The sequence below is a fragment of the Protopterus annectens genome, chromosome 2.part0 (genome assembly GCF_019279795.1).
Source record: "Protopterus annectens isolate FY-2018-M chromosome 2.part0, PAN1.0, whole genome shotgun sequence".
NCBI classification, from domain to species: domain Eukaryota; kingdom Metazoa; phylum Chordata; order Ceratodontiformes; family Protopteridae; genus Protopterus; species Protopterus annectens.
Genome location: NC_056728.1, coordinates 1342815137 through 1342837044, shown reverse-complemented (window position 1 = coordinate 1342837044; position 21908 = coordinate 1342815137). Strand labels below are relative to the sequence as shown.

Sequence of the window (21908 nt, the reverse complement as noted above, 5' to 3'; positions counted from 1 at the left end):
GCCGTGTGGATATTACTGTGTGCAGTGGTCACTGAGTTGCCAGATCATTAAATCAGAAAAAGGAGATAGATGTGGCTTCCTTTGATTTTTTAGCAAGGTGGTGTTTGACACGCAACAACATACAAAGTCAGTGAGGAACTTGGGCTGACTTAGAGTGGGTGCCACAATGGTAACAGAAGTAAAACACTGGCTAGATAGTAGTCATTGAGGGTTATTGCAAGTGGAGACCATTAAATGAAAGCATGGTAGGTGATGGTCCATATATCACAGGGGTTTTTATTATGCCAGCCCTTTTCATTGCCTTAATAACTAATCTTTCAAAAGATTTGGAAGGATTAGATTGCCTTTTTTTGCTGGCAGCAGTGTTATACAACAGAGTTGGCACAGAGGAAGGTATAGACTAGTATGGTTGAGAAGAGATTTCCAAAGACTGGAAAGGGATGTAATATATATATATATATATATATATATATATATATATATATATATATATATATATATATGTAGCCGTTTAAATTCAGATGCTGAACTATGTATCTGGGAAGCAGAAACCTAGGAAAGGAGTGCACAATTTAAGGGGACGTATAAGCAATAGCAGAAGAGGAAACAGTATGGGTAAGCATGTCAGATAATGTAAAAGGTAAAGAGGAAGTATGCAAAGTGCCAAGGAAAGCTAGTGCAGTAATGGGTTGCATAAGGAAAAGGTGCTGTTCCAGTAGGAAAAAAGTAAGACTGTTTTGAGTACTCTATGGAGTTCTTAATGACCTACTGTATGTATTGATGAAAGACTGGGACATTTCAGAGAAGAGCGGCGTTAGTTGTGCGTGGGTCACACCAGAAGCAATATACTCTAAACTTAATATGTACAGGACTGAGGAAAAGAGGCAAAGTGGGGAAAGGCAGACATATTAGAAACCTTTAAGTACCTCAGGGGAATCTATAGAGTCCAAGAGAGTTTGCATTGCAAAACACAGGAGCATACGTTTCAACTTTGTTGTTCAGTAGTTCTGAACAAAGCCATAAGTAATGGGGGCAAAAGACCAAAATCAGGAAGATTTTTTTTTTTTTTTTAAGTATTACAGTAATTCACTTAAGTTTATAGTGCAGCAATTTTTGCTTCAGCATGCATAACATACAGTACAAAACAATAATCTTTGGCATTATTGTAGTGACTGCAGTCCTCAGTGATTTACCAGAATATCAACAATTTTATAAGAGACAAGGCAAAAATATGAGAGAAAGTCAGAGATATTCTCAAAATTCTGAACAATTGAGAGGTATGCACAGGAGAAAAATAGAACACAGTTTGAAGATATTAGGAAGTCGTGTTGCATGGAAAAGGTGGTGGAGGATTGTAACTGTTACCCTGAAGAGATAGTGGAAATAAAATTAGCGACCGAGTTACTGGAATCAAGAATGCATGGTCGAGTCCTAAATTAAAATGGGGTGGGGGTTAGTAAGTTCGTGGGTAAGGAGGGCTTACAGCTTTTACAGTAAATAATGGGCAAATGCATGATCTGCATCTACGCTTAAAATGTATACTTCTAATACAGAAGAAGACTGCCATTGTCATTTCTTAAATTAAAGCTACTGCTAATGATAACATTATGTCTGTGACATCTGTACATGCTTACTACATTTACTTGTTTGTTTTCTTTTGCACAAAGGGGACATTTGGCTGATTTACTGAGCTACTGGCAGCTGGTTGGTAAAGATAAGAACTCTATGGCTTCTGAATATTTTGATTCTTTAAAACAATATGAAAAGATTTCTGATGGAGAGGCCAATCTGAGACGTTTGGCAGACCTCTACGAAACCTTGGGGCGGTTTCTTAAGGATCTGGGCCTCCTAAGTCAGGTAACTCTACATTGTATTATGAAACAGAACTTACACAAGTTGTGTATAATGTGGTGAGGGGTGAAATGTTTAGAATATTCAGAATTTCTTGGTAGTTTTGTAATTTGAAATAAAATGGTTGAATACTGGTTATGTTTTCCTTCCAGAATTACACATATTAAGTAAATCTCAAGAGCATTTATTAATTTGTGGTAGAACAGAAAAATAGAAAAGTCCTTGCAACAGTCATTGTTACAAAACACGACAGAACAACAGTTTGTTGCATCACGGGAATCACGCAGGTTCATTGAAATGAATTTAGACTTGGATACTGCATTTTCCTTATTGTGTTTGTTTAGTGAAATATAAAATGAGAGTGAGATAACAGGTTTATATCGTTTGCAGAACTGTTTTTTTTTTGCATTATTTCATTGATAACTGAAATTACTGAAGTTCACCTTTGTGTTTGCATAATTCTTAGAACCTTATGGCAATAGCACAGTTTGACACCTGCCACCATAACATTCTGTCAGATTCTGGAGATTGTAAGGGGGGGGGGGGGTTAATGTCCCTTTTAACTCTCCATCTTAACTAAAATAGTTGCGAGAGGGGTTAAAGAACTGGCAACCCCTCCTTACAAACATTGCTGACAGAGTAGTTTCCATAATCACCACAGACTTAGCCCAATATGATCAGATTTTAACTTGCATTCCTGTCTTGTTACAGTCTGTACAAGTATGATTATCAGCCAGTAATGCCCACAGGGTATGTGTGTTCCTGTTTTTTGAGACCTGACGCCACAGGGCATTATTGTGGTTAGAAAATGGCCTATCCGTTAAATTGTTTTGCATTCATTTATTATTATTATTATTATTATTATTATTATCATCATCATTATATTTATTTATTTTATATTTTTTAATGTAAAATCATTCCTCAGTCTAATGTTTCAAACTTGCTTTAGTATATATATAATTCTCAGTGGAGGAAGTATTTTGTATCCAAAATACAAGATGTTAAGTTGTCTATCTCGCCTTCATTCTTGCTGGATGGGTTCGGAGCCGAACCTTGGCTCTGACTCGGCCACTCTAAAAGCTCGAGAGCTAGTTCCACCGGCTCGAGGCTCCCCTATATCCCACAATGCTAGACGGTAACTCCCCAGATCTCGTTTGCCGCTATAGCGATCGAGGTGCTCTTCAACCGGCTCGTCAGGTTAGTTGTTAAGACTAAGTTTAATCTTAGATAGACCCACTTTTAAGTCAGTTTTTCTTCATTATTTTCTAAATTAGATAGTTTCCTACCATTCCTTTCCAAATTTTCCCATTCTTTTCCAAAACTCACTAGAGTTCTTCCCTTGGGCCCTTAGACCCAGTCCCTCCCTTCCTAGTAGTTGGAGTGACTGTGTTTTTGTAGGGATTTAATTTTCTAAATTACTTACTAATTTAATTTAATTTAAATTTCAATAAGTGTAATCGGTGTGTGTGTGTGAGTGTGTGATTACACTTTTCTTCTTTAGAGATGTCTAAAGAATCAAAGGTCCCAGGCTTTAACAAGTGTGACTCGTGCTCTCAGAAGATGTCTCTGACAGACGGTCACACTTCTTGTGTATACTGCCTGGGACCTTTGCACCTGCAAGACTCATGTGCTGTTTGCCATGGCTTCAGCCCTAGAGTCCTGCAGGAGCATAAAAATAAGCTCATTCTAAGGGGCTTATTGAAGCCTGAGGGTCCCCCGACTCAATCTTCGGGGAAACCCTCGAAGCCTACCAGACCATCGGCTCCGGTATCTGAGTCGTCTTCTGCGGCTTCGAAGGCTGTTCGAACATCGGCTCCGGCTGGAGCAGATGATTCTCGAACTCATGTCTCTACTATTTCCTCGGCTCAGGTAGACACCGGTGAGTCGGCTCCGATCAGATTGTCGGAACCGACCTCCAGAAAAAGGTCCCGGTCACCATCTATCAGCTCCGTTCATTCGGCTCCAGCATCACCATTGTTGTCTGAATGGAGCCATAGATCTCACTCCTCTAGGTCATCGAGACTATCAGATCATGACCTTCGGAGGGTAGTGAGTCGACTTCTTATGTCCGAGGCACTGGCCCAGATGCTTCAAAGCCCGACTCAACAGTCGATGGCTAATCCCATCACTCAGAATGTTCCTCCTCTGACTCCCTTGAGTTCGGAGCCGAGGCGGCTTGGACCCGAGACTGTTTCTGCGTCAGAACCGATACCGTTGTCTTCGGTACCGTCGTCTGCTCCGATATCTTCCTTGGAGGTATCTCGGCGCCGGACTTCCCTCATCGGCTCCGAGGGGGCGAGTGGCATCGGACCCTTGTCCGACCCCGCTAACCCTCTCGGTGCTTCGGCGCTGGTGAGTTCGGCTCCGACATCGGCCTCGGAGCCATCACTGTCGGTGCCGGGGGAGGTTTCCAGCTTTTCGGAGCGGAGACCTCTGGCTCTGCCTGACAGGGGTGCTTTCGAGGTCATGAGGAGCATGTTAGAACCTGGTTCAACTCCACAGTCGCTCCATCTGCCCCTCCCTCCACGGTGCCTCCGGTGATTTCTGCTCACTTCCTCATCCCGGATCGTAGAGAGCCAGCTCCTCAAGTATCCCCAGTGGGGATCTCCTCCTCTTCCGAGGCCTCTCCTGACCCGGTAGGAGAGCCTCCTAGGAAGAGGCAGTGCAAGAGGAAGCACATAGACTCCCCTGAGTCTGTCACCTCTGACACTGATTTAGAGGATTCTGAAGGTTCCCCTCATTCCCCCTCTGAAGATGTCTCTTTTGCAGACATCCTCGAGATCTTAAAACAGAGGGGGAATTGGCCAGCCCTCAACCCTTCAGAGGATGAATCAGTGTATCTGGAGGCATTTGGCTCTCGCCCTTCCACCTCCTGGGTGTCCCCTCCCTTTGACCCCCTTATGCAAGTGGTGGCAAAGAGGGCCTGGACGGCTCCTGACTCTGTGGACCCCACCCCCAGGAGACCATCAAAATTTATCACTGCCCCCAAAGACAAAGAATTCCTGACCAAAGGCATCTCTGTGGATGCTATGGTGGTGGCTGCGGCCACCAAGAAGGAGCTAGCTGATCCTTCAGTGCCTGTCCATCCTCCTAACAAGGAGTCTAGGACTATGGACAGGTACGGGAAGTGGATGTTCTCATCAGCGACCTTTTCTATGCGCTCGCTGAATTACCTGTGTCATTTCACTCGTCTCCAGAGAGATTTGCTCAAGGAAGCGAGTGAAATGTTAAAGGATCCAACAGCTGCGGGTTTTCAGGATAGGATGAACTCTCAGCTGGCGACCCTCAACTCAATAGTTAACTCCTCCATGCGCCTCCTTTTGTATGCGGCGGATGGAGCGAGTAGAGCGGCAGGTACAGGTGTGGCCTTACGTCGGCACGCCTGGATGCGGCTATGTAATTTTGCGGACCCTTTCAAGGCATCCTTCACTAATTCCCCATTTGATGGATCATCCCTCTTTGGTCCTCAAGTGAAGGAAACCCTGACTAGGTGCGAGACTGAAGGCAAGACTCTCTCTGCCATGGGAGTCCGTTTTTCTACTCCTTCTAGGCCTTACCCCAAAGGCCAGAAGGGGGGAAAGATGTGGCTCCGCAAACAATCTCAGGGAGATTTGCCTGATGCACAGAGTCGGTTTCCCTCGAGGCAGAGGGGGGAACAATAATGGTAGACGCCGTCCTAGAGGCAGAGGGGGCCCGCAGAATCAGGGCAGTCGAGAAACTTTCTCCGACAAGCCCTTTCAGCATCCCTGAGGGGTTGCCCGACTGTCCACCTTCGGAGGCAGTCGGGGGAAGATTATCTCTGTACCCAGAAGCCTGGCTATCCCTAACTCAAGACAAGTGGGTACAGTCTATCATTTCCGAAGGCTACAGAATCCCATTCTTTCTCATTCCAAAGCAATCCAAAAAATCCCTTCCAGACGTTCCACCCAGTCAAAGGGAGCAAGCAGCACTAGAAATTTCAAAGCTGCTTGCAAAAGGAGTCATTCAACCAGTTCCAGCAGACCAACAAGGATCCGGAATCTACTCCAAATTATTTTTGGTTCCAAAGAAAACAGGGGACTGGAGACCCATTTTGGATCTCAGCAACTTGAACAAGTTTGTCAAGAAAACAAAGTTTCCGATGGTCACGCTGCAGTCCATTCTACCCCTTTTGGGGCGGGACAACTGGATGTGCTCTATAGATCTCCAGGATGCGTACTATCACATCAGAATGAGTCGACGCTCCAGGAGATTCCTCCGCTTCAGGCTGGGAACCAGTCATTTCCAATTCAGGGCCCTGCCCTTTGGACTCACTACAGCCCCCCGAGTGCTTACCAAATGCATGGCAGTGGTCGCCTCTCATCTGAGACGACAAGGACTCCAAGTGTTTCCGTATTTAGACTGGCTCCTTACAGCCCCCACCAAGCATCTTCTGCTTCTTGCCAGAGACTACACTTTTCACACATGTCAAACACTAGGCATTTCAATAAATTACGAAAAGTCTGTCTTGTCGCCTTGTCGTGTTATTACCTTCATAGGCGCAAATCTAGACACAGTCAACATGTCAGCCACACTCACAGACCAGAGAATAGCAGACATACACAGACAAGTCTCCCTTGTCTTGCAGAGCAACAAGATCAAAGTCAGACTGATCCTAAAGGTATTAGGGATAACGGCGGCTGCTATCCCTCTCCTCCCTTTAGCCCGATTTCACATGAGAATTTTACAATGGATGCTCTTCACACAATGGTCATACCAACAACTTCCAATGTCCCATTCCATTGCGATAACACAATCGTGCAGGAATCATCTTTCTTGGTGGATCACATCCCCCCAACTCTTTCTGGGGAGACCCTTTGTTCCTCCCCCTTCGGTTGCTACTCTGACAGCGGACGCCTCCCTGATCGGGTGGGGGGGACATTACCAGGGCAGGACGGTCCAGGGCACGTGGCAACCTTTCGAATGCCACTTGCACATAAATGTTCTAGAGATGAGAGCAGTGCTTCTAGCGTTGCAAGCCCTACAAGACTCTCTTCCCAAAGGAACTATAGCAATTCAGACAGACAATATGTCTGTAGTGTGGTACATCAACAAACAAGGCGGAACCAAATCCTACCCCCTATGTCGAGAGGCACTCAGACTGTGGCAATGGGCGATTTCTTCTCAGCGGTTTCTGTTAGCAACGCACATTCCCGGGAAGTCCAATGTGATTGCGGACAAATTGAGCAGAGCTATTCTCATGCCTCACGAGTGGTCTCTGAAGAATTCAGTGTTGGAGAAAGTTTTTCGAAAGTGGGGCCGGCCTTGCTGCGACCTTTTCGCTACTCCCCAAAACAGCAAGTGCAACGATTTTTTCACCCTCTTTCCCCAACCAGGCCATCCCTGCAGAGACGCTCTAGTCCACGATTGGCCCCGGGGACTTCTGTATGCTTTTCCTCCCTTCCCACTGATATCTCAACTAATACAGAAAGCCATCGCTCAGAAAGCTTCCTCTAATATCTCACTCAGTTCGAGATATTTTGATAGCCTTTCATAAATCTTCCACTCGGAAGATTTATCATAGTAAGTGGAAACGTTTTTCCTGTTGGGCGCAGTCAAAGGATATAGATCCTTTCACTGCTTCCATTCAATCAGTTTTAGACTTTCTAGCCGAACTTTTCCACTCAGGTTCGTCTCCGTCTACCATCAAAGTTCAATTGGCAGCAATATCGAACTTTCATGTTGGAGTCTCAGAGTCCTCCATTATGTCTCACAAACTCTATAAAGCCTTTTTAAAGGGAGTTTTTCTCCTCAAACCACCTATCAGGGATCCTCCTCCTCAATGGGATCTCAACTTGGTTCTAGCGTCTTTAATTCTTCCCCCCTTTGAACCTGCGGCTTCATGCTCAATGAAGTTACTATCTTGGAAAACACTCTTTTTGGTAGCTATTACTTCAGCCAGAAGAGTCTCTGAACTCCATGCTCTGTGTAGTCGATCCCCTTATCTCTTGTTTCATAAGGATAGGGTGTCCTTACGTACTAACCCGTCCTTTTTGCCTAAGGTAGCTTCACCGGCAAATTTGAATCAAACCATTGATCTTCCGGTATTCTTTCCTAACTATTCGAACCGATCAGAACAAAAATTACATTGGTTAGACGTTCATCGTCAACTTAGGTACTATTTAGACAGGACCAAACAATTCAGGAAGTCTCATCAACTGTTTGTTTCCTATGCAGAAGGTAGAATGGGCCTTCCAGTTTCTAAGGTATCTCTTTCTAGATGGCTTACTTCGTTGATCACCTTTGTGTATGGGATCAGACATCAACAGTTGCCAACCAAACCCAGGGCTCATTCAGCTAGAGCTTTAGCCACATCTATAGCTTTCCAAGACAGACTGCCTATAGATTCGATTTGTTCTGCAGCTACTTGGGCTTTTCCCCATACTTTCATTTCTCATTATAAGTTGGACTTGGCCTCTAGGGACCGAGCCAAAATTGGTTCCACTGTACTCAAGAGTCTGTTCCGATAGGCCACCCGGGACAAAGTGCTAGGGACGCGGTCCCATCCAGCAAGAATGAAGGCGAGATAGACAACATAACATTTAGAAGTTATGTACCTACCATAACGTTCCATGTTAGTTGTCTTCTTCCCTCCTTCCCCCTAGCCTGGACAGACCTAGAGGAGTTTGTTTTGTGACCTTTTTATCCTTTTCCATATAATGGAATTTTTCTAGCTGGGCCTAGCTTACAAACGAGATCTGAGGAGTTACCGCCTAGCATTGTGGGATATAGGGGAGCCTCGAGCCAGTGGAACTAGCTCTCAAGCTTTTAGAGTGGCCGGGTTGGAGCCGAGGTTCGGCTCCGAACCCATCCAGCAAGAAAGAAGGCGAGAAGAAGACAACTAACATGGAACGTTATGGTAGGTACATAACTTCTAATTATGTTAATATTTAATGTTTACACACACACACAATTCAGAAGCACATACAAACAGAGCCACAAGCATATACATATAAACACATGCACATTCAGTTGCAGAGACGCACGCACACTGCATTTAACATGCACTACAACTGCTAGCCTCTTAACTTACATTGCCTGCAAGAAGAAAGCAACCCTTTTAAGTTTGCTTGGGTCGAAAATGTTTCACTGTGTCAGTTATAGATGGTAAAGCATTTTCTGTGTACTGACATAGGTTTCTACTGATGTATTGCTGGTGCCAGAAATGTGAAAGGCTTTATTATACCACGTGCTTTGTTTCCAGGACCGTATTTATGATGTTGCTGCGATTGCCTAGAAGTATTATATGCCTCTTTAGTGAATCTGGTAACTGTGAGATAGTGAATTTTAACAGTGCAAGCATCACATAGGTTAGGGGAATGAAACTTTATTTTGTGGCCCACTGGGAGATGCAACTGTTTGGGAATTTCATGACAGAGCAGAATAAAAGAGTAACAGAGATATGGATTATGTCAAGTGAGGATTAAGTTGTTCCTTAGGTCAATAGAAAATTAATATCATGCACAGTTCAAAATAGCTGCATTCCATGGTCTTTCTCTCTCTCTCATGCATGCAAGCACACATTCACACACACGCATGTACAAAAACACTCACACAGTCTTATTTTTTTTATTTTATTTATTTTATCTTTTAATTTTAAGATTACTAAACAACAAAGCACTGTTTAGCGGCCATAAAAAATGGCTTCCATTATCTTCTTAACATGATACTTGATACTACTCAGACAAGCTCCTCGTGGGTCTGCAGAGTGGTCCTAGCAGCAGGGAACTCAGAAAAGCGACTACTTTCTGGATTTAAGTATCTTTGCTTTTTTTTCACTTGGAATAGCTTCTGTAGCTTACCCTGAACGAGCTTGAACTGTTTTTTAACTGTTTGCTGCATTATTTTAAAATCTCACTTAGTTACATTTTAGTCATATTTGATTGAAAGTTTGTTGTTTGTTTAATTTAACTGTGGAGGCTGCCCACTAAAGTGTGCTAGCCTGTGTAACTAATTTATCACTGTTTCTGCATTTGCTGTGTGTTTCTACCAAAAAAATAATCCTTGTTTTCCCGCCTTCCTCGACTAGTTCAGACCAGTTTACAGGCATTGCTGTATTCTGGGCTGTGGTGTAGTTCCTGTGTTGTCCATTACCTTACTTGGATAGAAGGAAGTTTCTTTGCTCACCAGTGGGGAGTGAGGAGCCTTGAGCTGCCTACCTGTCCCTGTAGGAAGTGACCTCAGCACAAGAAGCTGTAGTATTTGGTTGTTTTGGACCATTTCTAGCTCTTTTGTAGTTCACTGTTTAAAATCCGCCTCTGGGCGTTTTTTTCTGGCTATACTACTCAGACAAGCTCCTCGTGGGTCTGCAGAGTGGTCCTAGCAGCAGGGAACTCAGAAAAGCGACTACTTTCTGGATTTAAGTATCTTTGCTTTTTTTTACTTGGAATAGCTTCTGTAGCTTACCCTGAACTAGCTTGAACTGTTTTTAACTGTTTGCTGCATTATTTTAAAATCTGCACTTAAAGTTACATTTTAGTCGAATTTGATCGAAAGTTTGTTGTTTGTTTAATTTAACTGTGGAGGCTGCCCACTAAAGTGTGCTAGCCTGTGTAACTAATTTATCACTGTTTCTGCATTTTCTGTGTGTTTCTACCAAAAAAAAAAATAATCCTTGTTTTCCCGCCTTCGACTAGTTTAGACCAGTTTACAGGCATTGCTGTATTCTGGGCTGTGGTGTAGTTCCTGTGTTGTCCATTACCTTACTTGGATAGAAGGAAGTTTCTTTGCTCACCAGTGGGGAGTGGGGAGCCTTGAGCGGCCTACCTGTCCCTGTAGGAAGTGACCTCAGCACAAGAAGCTGTAGTAATTGATTGTTTTGGACCATTTCTAGCTCTTTTGTAGTTCACTGTTTAAAATCCACGTTTGCACGGCTTTGCGCGATTGTGCGCATAGCGCAGCGCCGGTTAAACAAGGTAAAACTTTTTCTGGCTCCGCCAAGTCCGCTCTTCAAATTTTCCCTTAAGGAAGCTCTACTCTTAGTATAACCAGACTACTTACTATATTATAAGCCTAGCACTTGTTCTCAATACTTCTCTACTAAGTAAGCACTCTCGTACTAAGTAAAGCACTACATCTACTTACCACCCCTGTGAATATCCACTTCCCTTAAAGGTACAGCACTCCCTTATACAGTTCTAGCATGTCGAGTGGTAGATTACTGGCATCGTCTCCAGTTCAACTGGTCAATCTGGATATCTTGAGACAATGCTACAATTGTCTCATGTACACAGACAACCCTCTCCTCCTCCCAACAAACACAAATACATGTGAGAGATGCAACTATATAGCCAAACTGGAGGCTGAACTCTCTCAACTCAGGGCTGGCATGACCAGACAGGAGGAGATGGCAGCCACACACACAACAATCCCAGTCCCACATAGACCTACCACAACTGCAAATCAAACACATAAAAACACAAAGACATACTCGGAGGCTCTAATAAAAAACTTACCAAAACAACAGAGGCTCCCAAAGCAGACACCCAAAAGTCCACCACCTCAAAACAAAACACATGCAACACATACTTCAGTAAATCAGTGTGTCAACCAATCACAGCCCTTAAGGCCAAACACCTTGCCTGATACACTAGTAATAGGTGACTCTATAGTCAGACACACTGATGTGCCGCTGACCAGGCTGAACAAGGAGAAGGTGACTGTGAGCTGTCTATCGGGAGCTAGGATCCGCCACATAACACACGCACTCAAGTCACTCCAAAGCAAGTACAAATATGACTCCGTCATTGTCCATGCTGGTGTGAATGACCTGAGACGTACCTCCCTGGACTACATGAAAAGAGACATAGAGGAGCTCTCCGATTATGTAGCCCAGGCTGGTATGACCCTGACCCTGAGCAGCATCTTGCCCTCACCAAGAATGATACCACAATACAAAGACAAGATGATCAGCTTTAACAATTGGCTCAAGTACTGGTGTCATTCTAAGGGGATCCAATGTCTGTCTGCCTGGGATGACATGTTGGACAAGCCACACTGCTTCGCAAGGGATGGCTTACACCTGGCACCACTGGGCTTCCGGATATTGGCTAAGGCTCTTGCCACCCCCATAGTGCCTTTTTTAGGCAAGGCTCAAAAGACAAATCCACCTCCTTAGAAAACAATAATAAAAAAAAACTAAGGGTAATGCTGCTCAACGCCAGAAGTCTAAATCTCAAGATGCAGGCACTTGATGCACTCCTCAGCATGGAGAACATCGACGTCTGTGCAGTAACTGAAACCTGGTTCAAGGCTCCTGAGAGCACCCCAGTGCTACCAGGCTATACCTCGTATCATGCTTTTCGGCCCCAAAACCCGGGCCGAACCACAAAGGGAGGGGGAGTGTCCATATTCATCAAGGACACCCACACTTCCAGGTTAGTAGCAACACATGAACCATCAGAGACCATACAGGTGCAACTAACCATAGGCAAAACTGCTATACAACTGGTAGCATGTTACAGACCACCCTCCCAATCTCAAGAACTCCACTCAGCCTTCCTGAAGACATTGGAGGATATGAATGTATCACAAAATACCATCATACTGGGAGACTTCAACTACCCAAACATAGATTGGGTACATTATTCTAGCCCTAATACCCTAGCCCAAAGGTTCCTGGAATTCATAAATTCAAATGCACTGGAACAATTAGTCACCTCTCCCAGTAGGGGAGATAATATACTAGACCTGATCATCACAAACATGGGGACAAAATGCTCCACACCGGAAGTATACCCCTCACTAGTGAGATCTGACCACAAACTAATCACCCTGGATATACATATCCCACCTCCACCCCCAGCACAAAAGACCACAGTGAAAAACTTCTCAAAAGCAGACTTCACTCTTCTTAAGACTGAGATGGTATCCTTTAAGCCCACTGTGCCAGTGGATACCACATCCCACAATGCCAAATCCTTCACAAAAGCTTTCTATGGACATCTCCAAGAATGCATGGATCATGCGATCCCAAACAAATCCAAGTCCCTCTCCACCAAAGGTAAGCGTCCTGTCTGGTGGACCTCAGCCATAAACAAATTGTATAACAAAAGAAGGAAGCTACTGCACGTCAAAGCAAAATCCCATGAAGGGAAGACATCTCTGATCAACATTAGCAGAAAACTACGTTCTCTCATAAAAACATCCAAGGCCAACTTTGAGAGAACAATCACTAAGGACACTAAAGATAACCACAAAGCCTTCTTCAGCTATGTTAGAAACCTGGGCAGAAACCCTCAGATATGCTCAGAGTTGGTTCACAACAATAAAAAATACACTGAACCCACAGATATTGCCAGCATTCTGGCTGACCGGTTCAGTGCAAATTTCTGCCCTCCTTCACCCCCAAAAGAAGAAATACTTATCCCAGCTGAATGTAATCTCCCTGTCATCTCAGATGTCCAAGTGAGAACCGCCCTAAACAAAGCAAAAAACACAGCATCAATGGGACCTGACTGTATCCCGGGTTGCGTGTTACGTGAACTCCAAGAGGAGCTAAATCCACGCATAAAAATGCTATTTAACCTTAGCCCTACTTCGGGATATGTACCTGAACACTGGCGTACAGCAACAGTGGTCTCACTCCACAAGGGGGGTGCCTCTACAGACCCTGGAAACTACCGCCCCATAAGCTTAACCAGCCCGGTCTGCAAAGCTATGGAAAGAATCATTATGGAACTCATAAACAGAGACATAGGGGACCTACAGACACTTGACTACCCAGTTCGGCTTTGTAAAGGGCAGATCTTGCCTTTTAAACCTGGTTGACTTTTTCGAAACAGTCACTAGAGCCATTGACAAGGGCAAAACAGTCCATACAGCATACCTGGACTTGGCTAAGGCCTTTGACACAATACCCCACTCAGGCATCATAGATAAGCTCAACAGCTTAAATGTAAACCCTTATGCCACTAGATGGGTTGCAAACTGGCTAAAGGACAGAACCCATAAAGTTCAAATCGCTGGAGCAATGTCAGACTCAAAGCCAGTCACAAGTGGTGTCCCACAGGGATCTGTCCTGGGACCCCTCTTGTTTGGCATTTATTTCTCAGATGTTAAAGCAAACACGGGAGGGCTGTGGCTGACAAAGTTCGCAGATGACTGCAAACTAGGCGCCATAGTCGATACACCAGCAGACACACACATCCTACAAAAAGGCCTCACAGAAACGGACAACTGGTGCTGGAGTCACGGCCTTAAACTAAATGCCAAAAAATGTATAGTCATCCCCTTTGGGAAAAACAAAGTACCCACAAATTATCACATAGACAGCAACCCACTGAGTACTGAAAAAATAATCAGAGACCTAGGGACCCAAATCGACAGCGACTTCTCATTTGATACCAACGTTGCCAAAGTGGTTAGAAAAACATTCCACCTTGCACACCTCATCATGAAGGGATTCACATCCAGATCCAAGGATGTCATTGTACCCCTATATTCCTCCCTCATCAGACCCATGATTGAGTACAATGCCCCATTTGGTATGTACCTCACCCAACATTTGCAACAGCTGGAGAGACCACAAAAGTACCTCACCAAGAGGATCAAGGGTCTCCAACATATGTCTTATTCTGCCAGACTAAAGAAACTTCAGCTCTATTCAGTATCATACCCCCTGCTCAGAGGTGATCTCTGCCTGATGTACAAGGCCATGTCCAATCAGGATCTGATGGACATGCTCCACCTCAAAAAACCCAAGTCCATCAGGACCACGAGAGCTAAAGACTTAAACCTCGACACAAGTATGAATGGGACATGCTGGAGGGATAGATTCATAACCTAGAGGCTTCCCATGCTTTGGAACAAGATCCCAGTTCGTATTAGGCAGAGCCCCTCACTGACTCTCTTCAAGAGAAATCTTGATGAGTGGATGGGAGATCGTAAGTTTACCCCAGGGGTCACATCTGTGTCACTGCTAGACAGGGGCACAGTAAACTAATTCTATTATATAAGGGGACCTTCATTGTGTCACAACTAGACACAGTATTCTAAATTTATTCTGTACATTTTTGTACCATTTCATTGGGTGGCAAGTGCCACATCACTATGGCTAGGCTTACAAATGCCCCAGGGCAGATAGCCTAGTACTATACTATGAAACTATAAACTATCTGAGGTTGACAGCAGCTTGTTTTTCAGCAGGCATTACCTGTATAGTAACACCCTGCCTCTGACTTCGGGGACTTCTTTTGGTCACCTGAAAGTTCAGAGTCTCTGGCCTCACATCAGAAGTCAGACCATATCAACTTCAAAGAGGTGAGAGCTCTATTTCTGGCCCTTCAAGCTTTTCACCCTATGTTCTCTCTAGGGCCCCTTGAAGGGTATACACAGACAGCACTACAGTGATGTGGGATGTCAACCAGCTGGGAGGCTCAAAATCTTACCTCCTCTGCATGATGGCTCTTCAGGCTTGGGCGGTGGCTCTCAGTTATTTAACTGTTCAGGCAGTATACATTCCTTCAGAGCACAATCTAGTGGCAGAAACATTGAGCAGGTCCAAAACACAGGCTCACGAATAGATGTTTCATAGAGATGTGTTTCTGGACATTGTCCATCAGTGGGGTATTCCTCAGGCAGATCTTTTTGACTCTCCTCTGAACAGGCAGCTGCCTCTGTTTTCTGTTTCATAGTGCCATGCCATTTGGCATGGAAGATAGACACCCTTTCTGATAGGGTTTTGATCCCTTTCAGGCATTTCTTTTTTTAGGACATACTCAGGGATTTACGGGAAGCCGTGGTGGTGCAGCGGTAGCATTGTTGCCTCACAGCAAGAGGTTCTCCATTTTGATTCTCGGCTAGAGCGCCTTCTGTGTGGAGTCTGCATGTCCTCCCCATGGTCAAGTGGACTCGGAAAGACATGCGTGAATGGGCATACCTTCGCTGAAGGTTGGGTGTCGGGCTGGCAACTCGTCACCATAAAAATCTACTGCCAATCAGCGGACCGGAGTTCCGCTGTGGCTACCCCTAACCGGTAAAAGCCGAAAAGACAAACAACAACAACTCGGGGATTTACAGGAGGCAAGGAAACCCTCATTCAGAAAATTTTATATGTCCAAATGGAAAGAATGCCTTTCTGGTGCCATGCTCATAACCAGGATCCTTTTTCAGTGAGGGTCCCTCTGGTCCTGTCTTTTTTGTTTGAGTTGCTCCAGTCTGGCATCGTTTATTCTTCTGTGAAGGTCCATTTGTCAGCCATTTCTGCTTGTCTGTAGAAGCACAACTTATAAAAATCAAATAAATAAAAACAGGCTACTGACCAGAATATCAAAAAACTTTAATAAACTGTAGCTCCATATAGCTAAGGCTACTGCAGCAGTGATCAGTATCTTGATCATGTAAATGTCCTCAGCGCCAAAGCGCCCATACTTTGAGAGGTTTTCCGGAGTGAGTAAATACTTGAGTACATTGTTCTTATCCCCTGTCACATGGCTATTCAAAGTTTCAAGTCTCCACACTCTCAGATTTCCTGTAGTCCACACAAGCATCCCCTGCATCTGGGTTAAGGGACATGGCCATTTCTATGATACCCATTTCTTTCCAGCCAGTCACACTGTTGATTTCTTCTCAAGCTGTGCCACTAGAACATTCACATACCCTTCTTCAGGGAAGAAACTGTAACACTTAGTTATAATATTTGGGTTTTAACAACCTTATTGATGACTTCAACTGCCCAGAACACATAAATGCTACATTTTTCCTTGCAAGATACCATTGTGGGTTCTTACACTGGCTAGGAGCTTAAGTAGCTAAGCATGAGGCTTTGCTATGTATCCTGTTTTACTTACTTCCAGTTCTTTTCACTATTTTGAGTTTTACACAAATCCCAGTATGCCAGAATAATGTTTTGCTGTATAGTTGCATGGGGTATTTTTCACTTTTTATGCAGTATATCTTGATTTATTCTCTACACCATTTTTTGGTAAGTCATTTAGCAGATTGAAACTGGGAAGCAAGTAATCCCTAATGATTTTAAGGATTTTTCTTGCTTAGTTGCTTATTTGTTTTAAGCCTGAATGTAGTGCATGGAATTGTAATTTAATCAGGCAGCAAAATTTAGAAGGCAGAAAGCTTTAGCTTTATAACTTACTGAAAAGCGGTTTGCGTCTTAGAGAGGAAGTTAAAGAAAAAAAGTATTTGGTAGAGCCAGCTCAAACAGTGAAGTCAATAAATTAATTTGGGAAAGAACTGAATCTGTTAAAAAAAAAAATAATCTCTACTACTGTAACTTTTACATAACCTTGAAAGCTGTCACTTTTCACATACTGACTCCCATATGTATGGATATGCTTTTTTCTGTCCCCAGTGAGCCCCTGCCATCATCAGTAGTTAAATACAAGGTAAACATGCACCTTTGTCAGTACTGTTGAGCTCAGTGTTCTTTCTAAAAAAAGAATTTTGAAAGCCAAGGAGGTTGGGGCTCCGTACTGGAGTAGTTTGAGTTTTCTCCTGTTACCTGAAATTCTTTCTTCTGTCTGTAAAGGGGCAAGTTCGCTTGTTTGTTACAGCATTTGAAGTAGTCCTGGCCCCATCAGGTCAGACACTGGGACTCTTGTCTTTGGAACTGGCATGTATTTCTTTTGGGGGCTGAGGTAGGTCAGCTTTTATTACTGTATGTGTAACAGTTGTAGAGATACCAACAAATGCTTTAGACAAGAAAGAGGAGAGAGGTCATTCTACTTCATGAGGAAAAGGTTAGTGTGGTTTTACAGCTCATTTTTCTCCTCAGTATGCCTTTTTCCGACCTTAAAGGTTCTTTTCTCAGCCTTCAACCACTCAACCATAAAGTATTAAGTTCAGTAAAACCAATATTGTAATGTAGAATTGTAACTGGCCTTTGATAGAGATTTAATTTCCAGAGAGTAGATTCTTATTCTTATCTGAGTCCATGGAGAGGTGCCTCATATATTCAAAACCTTTCAAGGTTTATAGAGCAAAGATTTATTGCTTCTTGCCTTTTAACCATCTGGTCATAGGTCAGCTAACCTTTGTTATCATTTTAATAAAAATAATTTATTTCAATTTGAAGTCTGACCATGCTAGTTCCATTATACCTTTATCCTCTGATCTTCCTAGCATGTCTACAATACTTCCAGGAGCACTTGCCAGGGAGGAGATGTTGTTGGACAAGTATGATAAAAAGGGATCTAATACCTCTAATACTTTGGCAGTCATAGCAAATAATTATCTTTATAAACACATTCTATGAACACCTTCAGGAATGCATGGATCATGCAATCCCAAATAAAACCAAGATCCAATCCTCCAAAGGCAGATGTCCTGTCTGGTGGACCCCAGCCATAAACAAACTATACAATAGAAGGAGGAAGCTACTACATGACAGAGCAAAATCCCAAAAAGGGAAGACATCTCTGATCAGTATTAGCAAAAAACTACGGGCACTCATAAAATCGTCTAAGGCCAGCTTCGAGAGAAAAATTGCACAGGACACTAAGGATAATCACAAGGCTTTCTTTAGTTATGTTAGGAACCTGGGTGGGAATTCCCAGATATGCTCAGAATTAGTCCAAAATGACAAAAAAAATACACCGAACCCACAGACATTGCCAACATCCTAGCTGACAGGTTCAGCGCAACCCCCCCCCCCCCCCATCAAAAAGGCACATATCTATCCCAGCAGAGTGCTGCCCCCCTGACATCTCAGATGCTCAGGTAAGAGCCGCCCTCTCCAAAGCAAAAAACACAGCATCATCAATGGGACCAGACAGTGTCCCGGGCTGCATCCTACATGAACTCCAAGAAGAGCTAAACCCAAACATAAATCTACTGTTCAATCTCAGCCTTACTACAGGATATGTACCCAAAGAGTGGCGTACAGTGACAGTGGTCCCTCTCCACAAAGGTGGTGTCTCAACGGATCCTGGAAACTATCGCCCCATAAGCCTGACTAGCTTGGTCTGCAAAGCTATGGAAAGGATCATCATGGACCTCATAAATAAAGATATTGGGGACCTACAGACACTGGATCCTACCCAGTTCGGCTTTAAGGGCAGATCCTGCCTCTTAAACCTGGTTGATTTCTTTGAAACAGTCACCAAGGCCATTAACGAGGGGAAGGTGGTCCACACAGCCTACCTGGATCTCGCAAAAGCCTTCGATACAATACCCCACTCGGGCATTATAGATAAGCTCACCAGCTTAAATATAAACCCCTATATCACTAGATGGGTTGCAAACTGGCTCAAGGACAGAACCCACAAGGTTATAATTGCTGGAGCCATGTCAGACTCCAAACCAGTTACAAGTGGCATCCCACAAGGCTCAGTCCTGGGACCTCTCTTGTTCGGTATATATTTCTCGGAGGTACAGGCCATCACAGAAGGACTGTGGCTGACCAAGTTCACAGATGACTGCAAACTGGGCGCCATAATTGACTCTCCAGCTGACACAAGCATCCTCCAAAAGGGCCTCATAGAAACAGATAACTGGTGCCAGAGCCATGGCCTCAAGCTAAACGCCAAAAAGTGTATAGTCATCCCCTTTGGCAAAAACTGTGCCCACAAATTACCACATAGGTGGTAATCCATTAAGTACAGAAGAAGTAATTAGGGACCTGGGGACCCAAGTTGATAGCAATCTCTCATTTGACAACCACGTGGCCAAAGTGGTTAGAAAAACATTTTATATAGCCCATCTAATCATGAAGGGATTCACATCTAGATCAGGGGAGGTCATCGTGCCTCTTTACTCATCCCTCATCAGGCCCATAATTGAGTACAATGCCCCTTTTGGGATATACCTTACCAGACACCTGCAGCAACTGGAAAGACCCCAAAAGTACCTCACCAAGAGGATCAAAGGGCTCAAACAGATGCCATATGCTGCCCGGTTAAAGAAACTCCAGCTCTACTCAGTGGCATATCGCTTGCTCAGAGGCGATCTGTGCCTGACGTATAAAGCCATGTCCAACCTGGAATTAATGGACATGCTGCACCTCAGAAAATCCAAATCCCATCGAGCAACGCGCTCGAGAGACTTGAACCTCAGCACTGAAATAAATAGGACTGCTGGAGGGACAGATTCATAACCCAGAGGCTCCCTTCACTCTGGAATAAAATCCCAGTCCAGGTTAATGAGGTCCCTCATTGACTCTCTTCAAGAGGAATCTTGATGAGTGGATGGGAGATCGTAGGTTTACCCCAGGTATCACTTCTGTGTCACTGTTGGACACAGGCACAGTATACTAACCTCGAAAAAGGGCATAGCAAAATTAATTTAAAATGGGTGGCGAAAGCCAAACACACTCTGGCTAGGCTTATAAATGCCCTAGGGCAGATAGCCTAGTATGAACCAATGAACCTTTGTGATTTTATCAGAAGACAGTTTTATCTCAGATGCAGTATATTACAAAAAACTTAGATTCTGAAGAAAAGGATATTTTTGTTAATGATAAGAAATGCTGACTCTTTGGACAGTTAGGTATTAAAATATGCATATCTGTTACATTTAATACAAGGGCTAATATTATGGACAAAGTTACACGTAGACATACCTGGCACTGCGGTCAGAAATTTGCCTTTAAATGTAAAGACCCAAATTCTTGATACTCCTTTTGCAGAGAATTTACTCAGATGACCCAGGATCAGTCACTGACCAGCTGATGGAGGAAATGGTTGATAATTGGAGGCTGACACCAGCTCAGCTGTCCACTGAGGGGAGAGGTTTGCTTTCAGTCCCATTGCAGAAATGAAACGTCACCATAAACTTTAGATTTGCATTTCATACTTAAAGAATAAAAGCTAAGGAGCACAAGACTACTGGTGAGTGCCTGTCAGTGTAGCTAAGCATAGTGGATATGAAGAATTACTCACCAGCATTCATCCCGGTAAGTAGTAGGTAGAGCACCACACTTGTCATCCAAGATGTTGGTTTAAAGGAATGTAAACATCTTTTAACTGCCGCTTTATGATCTCATAAATGTGCCATAGGTGAATTGGTACTTCTCTGAACTGTCCGTAGGTGTGCATGCTGAGTCATAGCTGTAGGAGACTTTTTTTTTGTTTCATATGCATGAGGAAATGAGTGGCATAAACTTGTGGATCTTAGAGAAGGAGTATGTAAGTTGTATTTCCTAATACTTGTGTGACCTTTCTCTGGGGCATTTGCCAGACTTTTAAAGCCATAGGAATTAGTTTCATTACAATAAGTGATTTTGAGGAACCCAGAAAGATCAACTTGATGATGTAAAATGTTAATTTTTTCTGAGTAGAACAATCCTACAGTCCAACTGAAAGTAGGAGGAGGTATGCCATTTAATGTGCACATTTTATGTTAATTAAGTTGTGACATCTGGTCAATATCCCACCGGACTGACAATTAAATGACATTCCATACTATCCTGGGTCAGTAACTAAGGAGCTTCATCCTCACTACTGACTCCAATATGAGACTGTCACTTAAACAGGAGTAATATTTCACAATTTTCCCCTAAGAGCACAACAGGAACATGCACATGCTCCATTTTCCTAGGACTGGACTGTATACCTCTGTTCACCCCCAAATGCTTTTTCTTATTACTACTTCAGAGCAATGTTTCCTAGTTTAAGACCTCCAATAGACATGCACTCAAAGTAAATTTAAATCTCATACATCCAACCACTTCTGGGAAAGCCTGACACAGATTTCCGGCTGTGTCCCTTACCCAAAATAATACAGTAATGCTACCACCGATCAGAGTGTCTTCATGCCCTTCTAAAAGGGTGTCGAATTATGAAAATTAAATTCCAAAATAAATGATAGCTATGACCAGAACAGCCAGGCCTTCAAGGGGACCTGGGGAATATCAAACGGGTATAAGCACTCTGTAATCTGTAGAGAAAAACACTGATTTCTAGCCAGAATGTAAACTAATGAAAAACATTTAATAATAGTAAAATGATTACAAGAATGTTAATCAATAACTTTCAATAAACACCAGAATTCAATCCCTGGAAATGTAAAATTAAACTGCAGGATAGGAATCCCATTATTCTACAAAAACTCTATCTTAATAACTAAGCTTTCTTAATCTAACTAAA

The 21908-nt window shown here is 43.5% G+C and overlaps 1 protein-coding gene across 1 annotated transcript in view; it reads left to right on the top strand.

Annotated features, from left to right (window-relative positions):
• NPHP3 (nephrocystin 3) overlaps nt 1-21908 on the top strand; it is a gene marked incomplete at its 5' end in the record, with an annotated part of 1580737 nt that overhangs the window by 1077061 nt on the left and 481768 nt on the right. Inside the window, one exon of the mRNA XM_044060401.1 lies at nt 1668-1857. Coding sequence (XP_043916336.1) covers nt 1668-1857 — 190 coding nt within the window. The remainder of the gene's footprint in view (nt 1-1667; nt 1858-21908) is intronic.